Source organism: Pseudonaja textilis, chromosome 3 (genome assembly GCF_049901715.1).
Source record: "Pseudonaja textilis isolate UNSWEBS1 chromosome 3, rPseTex1.2, whole genome shotgun sequence".
Lineage (NCBI taxonomy): Eukaryota > Metazoa > Chordata > Lepidosauria > Squamata > Elapidae > Pseudonaja > Pseudonaja textilis.
The window spans coordinates 81,232,772-81,247,102 of NC_141992.1; the positions used below are offsets into that span (position 1 = coordinate 81,232,772).

At 37.5% G+C, this 14,331-nt stretch overlaps 2 protein-coding genes across 6 annotated transcripts in view; one reads left to right on the top strand and one right to left on the bottom strand.

Annotated features, from left to right (window-relative positions):
- CNN3 (calponin 3) overlaps positions 1-5,118 on the top strand; it is a 34,375-nt gene extending 29,257 nt beyond the window's left edge. For both annotated transcript variants that reach the window (XM_026700346.2, XM_087930195.1), the window contains exons 5-7: positions 277-393; positions 2,096-2,242; positions 3,994-5,118. In XM_026700346.2, the coding sequence (XP_026556131.1) occupies positions 277-393; positions 2,096-2,242; positions 3,994-4,341 (612 nt within the window). In that variant the 3' untranslated portion in view covers positions 4,342-5,118. The remainder of the gene's footprint in view (positions 1-276; positions 394-2,095; positions 2,243-3,993) is intronic.
- Positions 5,119-8,387: 3,269 nt separating this feature from the next.
- Positions 8,388-14,331, bottom strand: part of SLC44A3 (solute carrier family 44 member 3) — a 41,145-nt gene continuing 35,201 nt past the window's right edge. For 2 of the 4 annotated variants that reach the window (XM_087930194.1, XM_087930193.1), the window contains 4 exons: positions 12,278-12,415; positions 10,627-10,863; positions 9,714-9,809; positions 8,388-8,591 (listed from right to left, as the gene is read on the bottom strand). In XM_087930194.1, coding sequence (XP_087786320.1) covers positions 8,586-8,591; positions 9,714-9,809; positions 10,627-10,863; positions 12,278-12,415 — 477 coding nt within the window. In that variant the 3' untranslated portion in view covers positions 8,388-8,585. The remainder of the gene's footprint in view (positions 8,592-9,713; positions 9,810-10,626; positions 10,864-12,277; positions 12,416-14,331) is intronic. The other 2 variants (XR_015742928.1, XR_015742927.1) reach the window with 2 other exon arrangements.

Here is a 14,331-nt window from a genome sequence, read left to right on the forward strand (position 1 = left end):
TTGATTGTTGACCTGAGGTTAATCAAGAGTAACCTCAGACCAACAATTAAGAAATAAACAATACCTTTGTTCGTTGGGCTATTGGATAATATAAACTGAGAGCAAACCCCATTCCTTACTAGCGCTGATGATGTTACCTAGTTTGAATAACGAAATATCTGCAAGAAAACAACCAAGCTCAGAGAGCACTAAGGATGCCTCATTTCAACCCCAAGCTGCAAATATTCTCTTTTCTTGGTACAAGAAATACTAAATGTAGTTTTATCCTATGTCTAGGCAAAAACCAAGGGATTCCACACTACAATTGATATTGGTGTTAAATACGCAGAAAAACAAGCAAGAAGTTTTGATGCCGGAAAACTCAAGGCTGGACAAAGTGTGATCGGTTTGCAGGTAAGCAAACAGGATAAAAGGTACTAAATTAATATGCAGAGAAAGTTTTTGGGATGTAATTGCCTATGATTTATACCGTATTTCAAAAAACTGATGAGATTTACATTACCACAGAGCAGTTTTTCAATAATTGAACTACTTTTAGATCACACTTGGTAATAAGGCAACTTTTTAAAAAGGTGCTCTGCGTAGCCTCTTCAGCTCAGAAAATACAAGCCATAGTAAAGCAGCTGTTTATTCCAACATATGCTATATTATTTGTTACTAGCCCTTCTAGATGAGATTAGGAATCCAAAGTTATGGATGTTAATGCTATTACTATAAAATTACGGTAATGGAATCTTACAAGTTCCTTCCTCCCCACTTATCTTCATGAGAACTAGGGGTCATGTCTGAGGCACTTTCTTGAATTGTATTTCTGCTCTAGACTCAAATTTCTGTCATCTGAACTGTCATCTTGGTTGTTGCTTCCTCCTCTTCCTCAAGATTAATCCTTATGCTAGTTGCATTTACAATGATGTTTACCAGATATTTGACTCTTTGCATATGGGGGGGGGAGGGGGGGCAGAAAATGCAAGGTATATTCACAAGGAGACAGTTGACTAGTCCAGCATGGCTTTTGCTTCATATCAGATGTATAGATATTGTCAAAGTGTATCCAGAACAGATTTTGTCATAATTTGGAAAAAAAACCTGTCATCATCACAGAGATGAGGATGTTGATGGTTTTTTGTTTTGGTATCATTAGGTAATGTTTGCCCATGAACACCATAAGTCTAAACTAAACTAAGCTAAACATAACTAAAGCCAAGAATATTAACTGTACCAGGGAACAGAAAAGCTAATGGTGAGGGTAATGAGTGATGGTGTAAGGCTTTGAGTTAGAGGTGAGAACATCCTGAAATTTTAAGATGGTGGATATAGCAAGGGGCAGTTTTTGTTTCTGGGAAGTACATCTTGTTCTAATAATCTTATTTAAAAAGCAGACTGGGTTTAGTATATTTTGTCTTTTCTTTTTTATATATTTTTCATCCATGATGATATATTTTGTTTCTATTACTCTATGTACAGGTTATATTTTGACTGATTTTTTTTCATAGATGGGTCTTGCCTTGTTTCTTATAAATATCCATCACATGTTTCTGCATACTTTTTCTAAACATCAGTTTCTGTTAAATGAATTTTTGGGCAAGGCAAGTATTTTGGTATCATTTGGAACTGCCACTCCCCCATCCCAAAGTCAAGTTCCTTGGCTTCAGTTCTTTTAGCTATACAGCTCGTCCTCGACTTAACAGAGAGTTAATTTAGTGTCCAGTTACTGAAAAAAGTGACTTATGGCCATCTTTCACACCTACAGCATCCCCATGTGATTTACATTCGGATGTTTGACAACTGGTTCATATTTACGACGGTTGCTATGTCTCAGAAATCATGTGGTCATCTTTTGTGACCTTCTGACAAGCAAAGTCAGTGGAGAAAAGTCAGATTCACTTAACTGTTGCATGTCATAAAATGGGGAAAAATTCTTAACAAATTTCTCACTTAGCAACTTATGTTCTGGGCTCAATTGTGGTCATAAGTCGAGGACTATCTGTACCACTTTAGTCTCTGTAATAGATGGTTATTTAGATATTAATCATACTTATCACAACAAACATTTGGGGATTATTATTTTTTAATTGTATTCTCTAATTGGTTGTAGATGGGGACTAACAAATGTGCCAGTCAGGCAGGAATGACAGCTTATGGAACTAGGAGACATCTCTATGATCCAAAGATGCAAACAGACAAGCCATTTGACCAGACAACAATTAGCCTGCAGATGGGGACTAATAAAGGTGCCAGTCAGGTAAGGAATGCCTACTCTCTGATCTAGATTTCCAATCATTCTCTTCTGAATTGTATCTAATAGTCTAATTATTGGAAAGGATGGACTCTAGTTTAGTCTCAGTGCATTTTTGATCCTTCAGTTAAATCTTGGAGGAAAAACAGAATATTCTGAAGGCTTTTCTTCTAGTCTTTGCATTCTAAGTACTGAAGCAGCAAGGGTCCTAACAAATTATTTCCCCCATTCCACAGTCATGTCCTGTGTAGAACTATTGGACAACATTGTTTAATGAACTTAATTTTACAGTATTTCACATGTATCCTAGTTGTACTATTTACAGATACAGTGGCACCTTGGTACTTGTCATTAACTGGTTCCAGAAGGGTACAATGGGTTAACTGGTTCCAGGAGGGTATGATGGGTATTAAAAATAAGCACCAAACCACGTGACTTACCATATGGCCCTTTGAACTTCTTGTCTGTCCCTCAGCCTATATCAGCAGCTTTTCCAGTATTGCTGACTTCCTGTCCGCCCTCTTTGGCTATCCCTTGCTTCCTTTTGCAGTGACCCAGCATAGCCAACTTCCTGTCCATTCTCCGCAGCTGCCCTCCTGATCATAGGTTGTCAGGTATTAAACAAACAATGAGTGCTGGGACCTTTCTGCATCAAAATGCATTGAGTGCCAAATTCAAAGAGTTTTGACACCGTGTAGTCCTCAACTTATAATTGGGGACCCAAATCTCAGTCAGAGTAAAATAAGATGTCACATGATTGCTTCACTCAATGACCACAATCTCAGCATTCCATGTTGTGGTCATTAAGTGATCTTGCATATGTTAATAGCACTAACTTAGTAATATAAGATAAATAGATCAACTGTTGTGTGTAGTTTTATGTTGTAGTATGTATGGCAAAATAACTGCCAGGAAAGTTGTACTGTGTTCAACGTTTTTAATGTTTATTTAATAAACAACAAGAAATTAAGTGATCTTGCGGGTTGTTAAGCGGAATCCCAGGTAAGGAATGTGGTATGCCTTGTGAAGGTGGGAGAGGCCTGTGGTAAGCTGCTTGCATTTCAGGAGCTGAAAAATCTCCTCCTGAAACCTAAGCAGAATTTTCAGTCCAAATAGAGACATTCACGTACAGCTGCACTGGATCAAGATCTTTTTCATCCTCCAGAGGCACCTCACCTGCCTTACTTTATTGCTTTGCGTCTCCACTCTGGAGCTGAAAATCCTCCTCACCAACCAAGCAGGATTTTCAGCCCAAATGTAGAGATTTACACATGTCCTGGGCTGGGCTTTCCCCCACCCAGAAGCACCCCTCACTCCTTACCTTAATATGTTGTCTCTCTACTCAGGGACTAAAAATCTTGCTTTTCTCTCTGTGGGCTGGCTGAAAGAGCACCCTATAGGATTTCAGCTCTGTGGCTGCTTGGATTTGGTGTGGAGGTTTTCAACCAGCCCCCAGAGACAAGAGGGAGTCCTCGTGGTAGATGGCAGCAGCTTAGCTTGCAATGAAGTTTGAAAACAATGATCATATGATCACAGTGTGCTTGGCAACCAATCAGAAGGGCCAACAGGTTGCCAGGCATTTAGATTGTGATCACGTGACCAGGAAAGAGGTGCGGTGCAACGTTTTGCAATTTTGTTAGAGAAGCCTATAAAACTCCCTTTCTGGGGCCATCATTAATTTGAATCAACCTTAAGTGGACCGTCCCATGTACTAGCAGTTACTATAATCCCGGAAATATTTTTTGTTTGTTTTTTAGGCAGGGATGCCTGCACCAGGAACAAGGCGAGACATCTATGACCAGAAGGTTACATTACAGCCCATTGATAACACTACAATTTCACTACAAATGGGCACCAACAAAGTGGCTTCACAGAAGGGGATGAGTGTATACGGGCTTGGACGGCAAGTGTATGACCCTAAGTATTGTGCTGCACCAACAGAACCTGTCATTCATAATGGAAGCCAAGGAACAGGAACTAATGGATCAGAAATCAGTGATAGTGATTATCAGGCAGAATATCCAGATGACTATCACGGGGAATACCAAGATGAATATCAGAGAGATTACCACGGTCAATACAGTGACCATGGCATTGATTACTAGATTTGCCTCAAAAGCTCAGTATTAGTTTATTATTTTATTCAAGAAAAACGAAACTAGCCTTGTGGAATTGTTACCCATCCTTTACACATTATGCTTCATGTACTTAAGGAAATATTGCCTTACATAATAACATTCCTTTTTCCTTTCTTTGCCCTTTTCTTCTCTAGTTGCCTTTAATGCTGTAACATTTGCAGTCTACAGCATAACCAATAACAGCATATGAAGTAAAAAGGAATACTGTGAAAGGGAACTTCTCATATACAGCCAAGTCTTTTAATAATAAGGAACTATGCATTTTTTTTTTTACAATCTTGTTCTGAAATAGGCATTTTACATACTATTCCAAGTTTTTAAACCTTTTTTTATTTGCAGCTCCATTCTGTGGAAGACTGTAGATGCCTTTATTCATAAAGTTAATTCTGGACCATGCCATCAAAATAAAGGTTATAGTTAATAGTTAAAAATGTTGGTTTTGTACTTGCTTGCTTATCTCCTGAAGTCATAGTAGAAATAATAAATGTGCATTTGTGATTGTGTATGTTTCATCACAATGTCTAAATTCACCAAAATTCTAGGAAAAGCTTTCTTTTTTAGAAAGGAACTAGTATTAAGTTCTGAGCCCACAAAAATCTACATTTTGAAGGTCATTGACTTTATTTTCTGTGCCATAATATATCCATGTAGAATTGCCTTTTCTTTGAATTGTATTTATTGCCACATTTCTCATCATCAACTGATCTTGTTGTATTTTTTATAAATAAATGTTGTTTTCTTGAAGACTTAGAAGAACATGTATTATTAAAAAAATAAATGCTAGTTACAGAAGTTATCAAGGAGCCAGATCGATCCAAGCAACTTCAAAATCAAAATAAGTAAAATTATAACAAGTAATAAAAGGCAACTGCCTACAGTAACAGACGTTCAACATAAAGACTAGAAAAGCTGAAATTCTATGTTGTTAGAAGTGCAACAGTGAAATAGGAGTCTATTTAACTAACATTGCTGCTAATTAAGATGTCAATTTCCCTATTAGAAACTACTACCCTAGTTAAAATACTTGTTAAAAAAATTAGCTTTTCTACCAAGATTGGATGTAAAGGACACACTGCCATTTTCAATTGTTGCCAAAGGATTTCTCCAGTCTAGCAACCATTATTTGGGTTCAATAGTAGAAGACACATTTATTGGATTCTATTGGTGATTTTTAGCTTGCCCATTATATTGAAAATTTGAAACTAATATCCCAGAATTTCTACATGAAGTACTTTTAAGGGGCTGCAATTTTGATACCCTGGGCATTCCAAATAAAGCAGGGTCTTCCAATTTCATCTGAAGGTATTTTGTGGGTAAACAAGTATCTTTTCTGAAAACAAATCAGATTTGACTCACACAGACCTATAAACACATCTTTCTTAGAGAATTTCAAGAAAATTCTATCAATTCTCTTCAGACTTTATAACGTGTATCATTTTATTTATCAGATTGCCCAAGGGGGGGAAATTGTCAATCTGTTGGGGGAGGATTGGATTTATGAAAGCATACTTGTGGGACCCTCACAAAATGGCTGCCGGGTGTATGTCAGAAATTACCAGTTTATTAAAAGCCAGCAGATTGCGTTTTTGTTCAGTTTAACACACTCCTTCCTACTGGTTGTAAGATACACTTCTAAATATAGTAAAACTTCAGCATAATGAACAAGTCACAGGAAGACTAAATTACCGTATTTTTCACTGTAAGATGCACTCTCAGCCCAAAGTGGGTGGAAATGTCTAAGGGTTAGAGTGCGGCGGGGGAGGGGGGATCACCACCATTGCCTGTCACTGCCGCTGCTGTTTGCCACCGCTGGGGAATGCTGGAGACTTCGCTGCCAAGCAGCTGATTGGCGGTTGGATAGGCCTCCTGGAATACCGCTGATCAGCTGTTCTAGGCAGCAGAGATTACCACTGCGGCCAATCGCTGCCAGGAATTGGTATTCCAGGAGTCTGATCCAACTACCAATCAGCTGTTCGGCAGCGAAGGCTCGTGTTCCCCACCACCGGGGCAGCTCAGCTCAGTTAACAGGTGGCGGGTGCAATGGAGCGCAACCCTGATGAGCCACATGCTGGGGCTGCAATAATATGCTAAAGCTGACCAGGCTGCTTGCTGCAAGGATGATAGCCAGATGAATACCGGATGGATGCTGGGAGGCAGAGGCAGATTTTTTTTCCTTGTTTTTCTCCACAAAAGCTAGGTATGTCTTAAATTCTGGAGCGTCTTATAGTGCAAAAAATAACATAACGGTGTGTTAAATCTAACTTTGTTATTTTCTTCAATTTATGTCATTTGCCTAAGTATGGGGCTGAGGTAAATAGCATCACTTGTACTAAAACTTTTATGTAACAGACAATGCTTTCATAATATCTGAAATCTGCTAACCCAAGGATTTATTTCAGAGAACTTCAGTCATCCATCCTTTATTTTCTGTAAATAACTTTGGGGTCACCAAAGGTCCCATAGACATTCCGGTAAAAAAACATCCTTGGCATCATACCAGTTTTCCATTTATTTTATTAAAAGTATTTTTACAATATACAGGCATCCCTACCCTAGGCATTCCCAGTGTCTTCAATATATTCTCAGAAGATATACATATGTACAATATTTTTTGCTATTCAGCAGTTTCTGGTGCTTCTGCAGTGTCTTAGAACACATTCCTTTTCATTGGATGGAGACTTAAGAAAGGATTGCACAATCGTCTTGATCCTACTGGTTATATAACAAGTTTTGACAAGGACATTTTCCCCCCCAAGTCCAACTTTAGAATCCAAGTAATTGTAAATACTGTACATATTTGAGGTGGACAACTCAAGGGGTCTTACCAACCACATATCCCACCATTTTTTGCTGTTGCTAGAGCTTTGTAAGAACATTGCCACAGATATTCAGCACCAAATCATCTGATTTTTATACTACTTGTTTCTTAGTTTTTTAAGCTTGTATGTAGCTAAAGGCTTGAAAATTCCATACTCTCAAAAGATGTTGCTGTCTCAAGATACTTCTTATGATCCTTAGAAACATAAGAAAGGCTGTTTATTCTTGATCCATATAGAGAGCTGGATTACTCATGCTCTGTTCTGCATAGTTACAAATAAGAAACATATTGTGTCACTCTCATAACCTTGAAAATTAGGATTTGATTAAGCTGAAATTAATAGTGAAGTACAGGAAGTCCTCAACTTACAACCACAATGGAGCCTGCTATTTATCGCACTGTTCCCTATTGGCCATTTTTGTCCAAAACCAAAAGTAATAATGGTTTCAGCAAAAACAAACACGGGCCAGTTGCTGAGTGCATGACATGCAGTCACCTGACGGGGGGGTATATTCATCAGAACTTTGGAACCAGCTTGTAAGTAGCCCTGGACAGGTCTCTCATAACTTTGAACAGTCGCTAAGTGACCGGTCATAAGTCAAGGACTTCCTGTACAACAGCTAACATCTAAATACTCAGAAAAAAGAAATATGTGTAAACACATTACTTTTGTAATATGAAACATGATCCTCCCCATGCACTCTTTCTTTGTTGACAAAATCTATAGCATGGTGATTCAGTTTTCCATAGGTTCTCAAATTTAATTAAATTTGCCCTATTTATATATCCTCCCATCTCACCAAACAAATGATTCTGGGCAGGTACAACACATTCTTGGTTTTTAACATTAAAAACCTGAATTATCCCTTGTTTTCATTTTTGGGATGTCTGAAAATAAAACCAGGGTTCCTACTGAGCAGCAAAGAAAAACCCTATATGGTCATCTTAAAAAAAAATCTTGATCTTCCAGTGCATTCTTTAGCAAAATAAAATGGTTGCTGTGTCATTATGTCTAAGAAAACTGCAGAACTTGTGTAGCAACACAATCCATTCCTCTTATGCACTTGGATGCAACATTTCAACAGAAATAAGAGAGGGTGGAACTTGTGACACTGGAACAAACGTATAGTCATTTTGACAATATGGTTAAGAAGTGATACCTAAAATCTAAATGAAACCATTAAACTGATGCCATAGTTGATCATTAATATACTTTAATAAAATATCTTAAATAAATTCTTAACAAAATCAAAAGCTGAAGACATTTTTTCACAAAGTGAAAGTAGACCAAATCATCTCTTTCAGTGCAAAATATACAAATCAATTCAGGGAATTGTTTTTCTCTGATCTTCATCTTATCTTTGCTGCATGTAGTTTTAAAGCCATCTCAATTTCAGCTCTACAGTAAAGAAAATAAAATATGAAATTAGCCATAATAACATAAGTGTCTGTAAATAACAGGAAAAAAAGTTTAGTATAACAATATTTTTTGCATTCTGTCATTGCATATTTAACTTTTTCAAGATTTTTCTTGGGTGGAGGCAGAAATGCACGGAGATGCATATGATGAAATAAACCAAGCTGAGACATACATAAACCTAATCAACTGAAAACCACAGATTCTCGGCAGCACAACCCTACAGTATACTATTTCCAAACTTCTAAAAAAGGCACAAGGACCTAAGCCCTCCAGATGTGCAGCATGAACAAAAAAAATATAACAAAATAATAATCCAGAAATATGACCCCTATGTGCAGATTTCCTTTTCTGGCATGAATAATTTTGGCAGAAAAATGATGGCTGCTACTGGAAATCCCCTGACAGCAAAATGATACTTTGGAAGCATCACAATGACTTGTTTTGCTCAAATGCAAAAAATAAAATAAAATAATGCTGCACAGATATTATTTTAAAGATTATGTTACTATTTTACAGTGAAATTATGTATTTGAAGTGGACTTTATGATACTTGGGAAAAGATTAATGCAGCCAGCAATGCAGTGATCATAGCAGTGTTAATTTTAACAACGTGATACTACTGGAAACTTATTATTTTGTGCCTTCTTGTAGTAATATATCTCTTATAACTTTCCAAGAAACAACTTTCCAAACCCCCAGAAATCAAGGAATTCTATTAAGTGAATCTGTTTTCCCTGTTGACTTTGCTTGTTAGAAGGTTACAAAAGGTGGGTCACATAATTCCAGGACACTGCAACCATCATAAATGTGAGTCAGCTGTTAAGCATCCAAATGTATGGCCATAGGGATAACTGCAGCAGTCATAAGTGTGAAAAATGGTCATAAGTTTCTGTGCTGTTATAACTTTGAATGGTCACTAAATGAATTGTTGTTAAGATGAGGGATACCTGAACAAGAACAGGTAACTCCCTCCTCCTCTCTGCTACTGACTCACATTTGATTGAGGGATTTCTGTTATGAAATGTTTTAACTACAATAGAACACTGCAACTCAGGGCAGTCAGCAGTTCCTACTGACGTTTAGAATTGGTTTGTCTCTTACCATAAGCTGCAATTCAATGCTGTTTTCATTGTTATAAAATATTCTTCTATTTCTTTCTTTGGTCTTTGCAAGCTTGCTGTTCTGATAGACAAAGTTCTGCAAATAATAGCAATACATTACCCAAACTTATTATATTTAATACTATTATCATTTGAGCAAGCTCAAATCAATAGATTATCAAGCCAGTATTAACATTATAATACTACTACATTTTAATCAAAAGTTCTTTGTATTCCAGGATGAAACATATATCCTGTAGTAAGTTAAATTATATATTCTTGATGGGTAAAAAAGGAATATATAAAATAAAAACAGTAACTCAATTAATTTCCTATAAAATGCTGTTTTATTTGTCCTACAAAACAACTGCATATGACATATTTTGTTGCACGAATTTAAAACTAAGATAACTTTCTATCAATTTAGAAATATGTAATTAAGCCACAGTTCTTAGAATGATTCTGAGCAAATGAATCTATAAGTCTAGCTTAGGGCAGGGTTTTAAATAAGAAATCTTAAGCATATTTAAAACAAATCCCCCCTCCCCAGTTAAATGGGAGTTATGTGTAATTAATGCTATTTAGCACTGCAATTATTATCTTGCAAAGTTTAAAACAGATACGTTTAGAAAATCACATTAAATGCCTAGTCTATATAGACTTCGACATCATCAGGAAAAATCTATGATGGTCATTGAAGCATCTAGGAAATTCTTAAAATCTAGAATACATTCTAATACTAGAAAATGGAAAAAGTTTCACAATATATTTGCCACCAACTTTAAATTGGAAAATAGAATCCTAAACTAGATAAGAATACAGGTGTTTTCTAAAAATGTTTACTATCAACTTTTGACATAACTACCTCATTTTAAAAAATTAAGACATTATAAACTGCTTTTGGGAGTGCTTACCATTAAATCTTGATCCATTAGGTATGGTTTATCTGAAGAGCCATCATTTGTTTCTACATCAACAGCAAAGCAAAGGAAAAGAACATCCACTGTAGTCTGAAATACTGATAAGAAGTTATGGGCAATGAAATAAGCGAAAACGGCAACCAGCAGCAGTGGCAAGGCCCAAACTTTTAATTCCTGGTGGTAGTTAAATGCCATCAAGCCCCCAAAAACGGTGAAACATGCTACGAACATCTATATTAGGATAAAATTAGATATATTTTAAAAGGTAACTCATCTAAAGAAGGTACCACCTGTATGTAAATGCTTATTATTAGTGTTGCTTGGATAGTGAGATGGACGACAGAAATTTAAATAAATAAGTAAATAAAATTAGTATAAAGATTATGACTGTTTTCAAAAATCTGCTGGGACATTTTCACCTAAACTTTCCAGGTTGTTTCGACAAATATTGCTTGACTATTTTCTTCACTTTTGTTTGGACTTTCATTTCTGCCATATCTTGCTTTAATTTAACTGAAGAAATATCTTCATTGTTTTATTTATGAATGAATTTGGGTCTCCCATGAAGAGGCATCTCTTCTTCCCATCATTTGAACAATTGGTTTATCTTCTTTGAACTCCCCCACAACCCTAAATTCTCACTGTGGTGCAGGAACTACTGTTAAGACCACACTGGATGCCTGTCATGCCCTTGTTGGAGTCTGATTCTGAGGGGGAGATTGAGCAGCTGACAGGGAGTGGGAGTGTGGCTCCAGTGGCTGTGGAAGAAACGGGGGAAGGGCACAGTCCGGCTGGGCATTCAGAGGAAGACCCAGGGCCACCCACTCTTCATCCTAGGGCATGCAGGGAAGAACAGAGAAGGGAGCAACGTGGCTTACGGGAGAGAAAAAGGCCCTGGTCCCTTTCATTAGTTGCAGCTGGGAGAACAGGATATAAGAAGGGCGTTTGCACACACCACCTTGCTGGAAGCAAAGCATGCATTAACTTTATTGAGGCTTGTCTGGGTTTTGCTATCCTCCCCAACTGTGTGTGCTTCGTTATCTTTTGGAAGTCTGCAATTTATTATCCTGGCCTGTTGTGTTAATTACTTCAGCATGGTTTGTGTTGCTTTTTTTATTTCTAATTTATCTGTACTTTGGGTTTGGACTGCACTTCTTCCCTTTGTAGACTGTTTTTGGAAGAGTTTGATCTTCAGCCGAGGATAACTAGACATTGGGGGCCACGTTGGAGGTGTTAAAGGGAATTTATCTACTTTTGTGCCTTTGTTATTGTTGTGTCATGCCCCGGGTCATCACAATGCCAATCAGCATATGTATGTACCAACTGTAGGTTTAATCTGGCTACAAACATATACTACGATCAGATGAATAAAAAAATTACGAAGGGGTTTTGCCAATAGGAGGATCCAAGACTGACATAACACCCCAATGGACACTGTACTTAACAGCCCAAGCAATACTTCTGTGCTTGCTCAGTGATCAAGTCCTTAATATGGACATGGATATCATATATATTTTACTTGCTTCCAGAGAACAATTTAATTTCCATAAAATTTGAATTTACCCTTGAATCTGACTGAATTTACCCCTGCATCATGGACTAAACAAGGTTTTCAATGAGGAAAAAAAAGTTAATAAAGTTTTACCTTTGCAAGAAAGACAGCAAAGTCACTGAAGCAGTTGATTGCCATGGTGCTAGTTACATTTTTTGATAAAATAACACTGGCATCTTTAGCCGAAGTACAAAAATTTGTCCCATTTATGATAGTTGCCGCATATGCATTCTGCAATCAGAACGTTAATTGGTAAAATAGCAGAAGTAACAACAGAAAATAGGAAGTACTTGGCCAAAGTTATTTTTATAAATATCTATATTTTATCATACTGGGGAAATGAAATTACTTGCATAACTTTTAATCTCATTGTCAAAACTTATAATAATAATAAAACTTTATTTGCGGTCACAGACCAAAACACAAGTACAACAAAAGAAGAACATGGGAAAATTAATCATGAGCAATTGGTCACCAAAAACTTGACTAAGGGGAATTACAGCATTCTCCTCTGATGGTTACAGCACTTAAGAAAAATTTGGAAACCTGAGAAGTGATATATGAGAAGCCATCCCCTAGACAATATAAGAACAATTTACTAACATTGGGTCTAGAAGGGTCTGTTTCAAGGAGAGACAGTAACTTAGATCTGCCTGCATTATACATAGGGCAATATAAAAGGACATGCTCCAGTTTCAACCTCAGCTTTGTCACAAGGGCATAGCCGCTCATTAATGAGGAGCCTCTTAAATTGCCCATTCAGTAGTGCTGAAGGCAAGACGTTAAAGCGAGCTAGGGAGAAAGCTCTTCTATACTTGGAAATGGTTAGAGTGTAAAAATAGGAAGCCATCCTCAGTCCGTAATTATTAAATTGGCTGAAGATCAGAGGGGAGCAAGTTTTGTTAGCTCTGGCTCATAGATATTGCAAGTCAATGTCCACAAGCCATTGGACTACCTTAAATTGGGCATCCTTAAGGCCATAATCTCCCAGGGCATCCCCCGTAAAACCTATCAGGTGTAATTTCTTCATCAGCTCCCTCTCCCAACAAGAAATATGAGAGTCTTCAGCAAACGCCAGGGAGAGATAGCTACCAGGAACTGCTAGAAAGAGCACCCAAAACCATCAGTTAAAGGTGTTAATCCACGCCATACATTCGACTGATCGAGTACCAGTTCCAGGTATATCGGAGCAAAACCAACACAAGGAGGAAGACCCAGAGGTTTTCTAAGAAAGACAGCCTGGTTTCTTTCAGTACAATCCTTGAAGCCCTGTATCGATATGGGAATTCTGTAAAGAGTTTGAGCCAAAGTTTTGGCTTTGTAAATACACAGAGCAGAAGGAATAAACTGGCCTCCTTGGGTATAAAAAAATCTTAAAATCTTATGAGGACTACAGGAGGCTGAATTCAGTACCTGGGTTCGATGTCTAGTCCAAGCACCAGTGTTCTGAAATTGAATACCTAAGTCAGGTCAGGTGTACCTGACCTAAATACTTAAAATGGAAAACCTGCGTAACAGTACTACCATTGATAGCCCAGTTATACAATTTCCGGGCTCTAGAGAACACCAATACTTTGGCTTTGTCATAATTAATAGACAAGTGGTTCTGAGCACAGTAAGACCCAAATGCAGAAAGTAATCTTTTCAGACCTGGTCTTGACAATGAAAGGAGGGCCGCATCGTCAGCATAAAGGAGAAGTGGGATCTTTGTAGTTGACAGCTTTGGGGCGTGGGACTCAATACGTCCAATGTGAAAGGCCAAGTCAGATAAGAATAAATTAAACAAAAGAGGAGCTAGAACACAATCCTGCCTTACTCCGTTCTTAATCGGGATAGGATTTGAAAGTTCTCCCTGCAAACCACACCTGATCTGACTAGAGGTCTGGTTGTACAAGGATCTAATTAGGAACAGAAGACGTCTAGCGATAGAACTTTTGAGCAGTTTTGACCAAAACAGTCCCCTAGGGACTGAGTCAAACACTGACTTTAGGTCGATAAAAGCAGTAAAAAGTTTGCCACCTGGTATGGTAGTATATTTATTGACCAAGTGTGCTAAGACAAAGCAGTGGTCCAGTGTGGTACAGCCCGCTTTAAAACCAATCTGTTCAGCACCAATAATATTGGACTCCTCAACCCAAGTGAGGAGT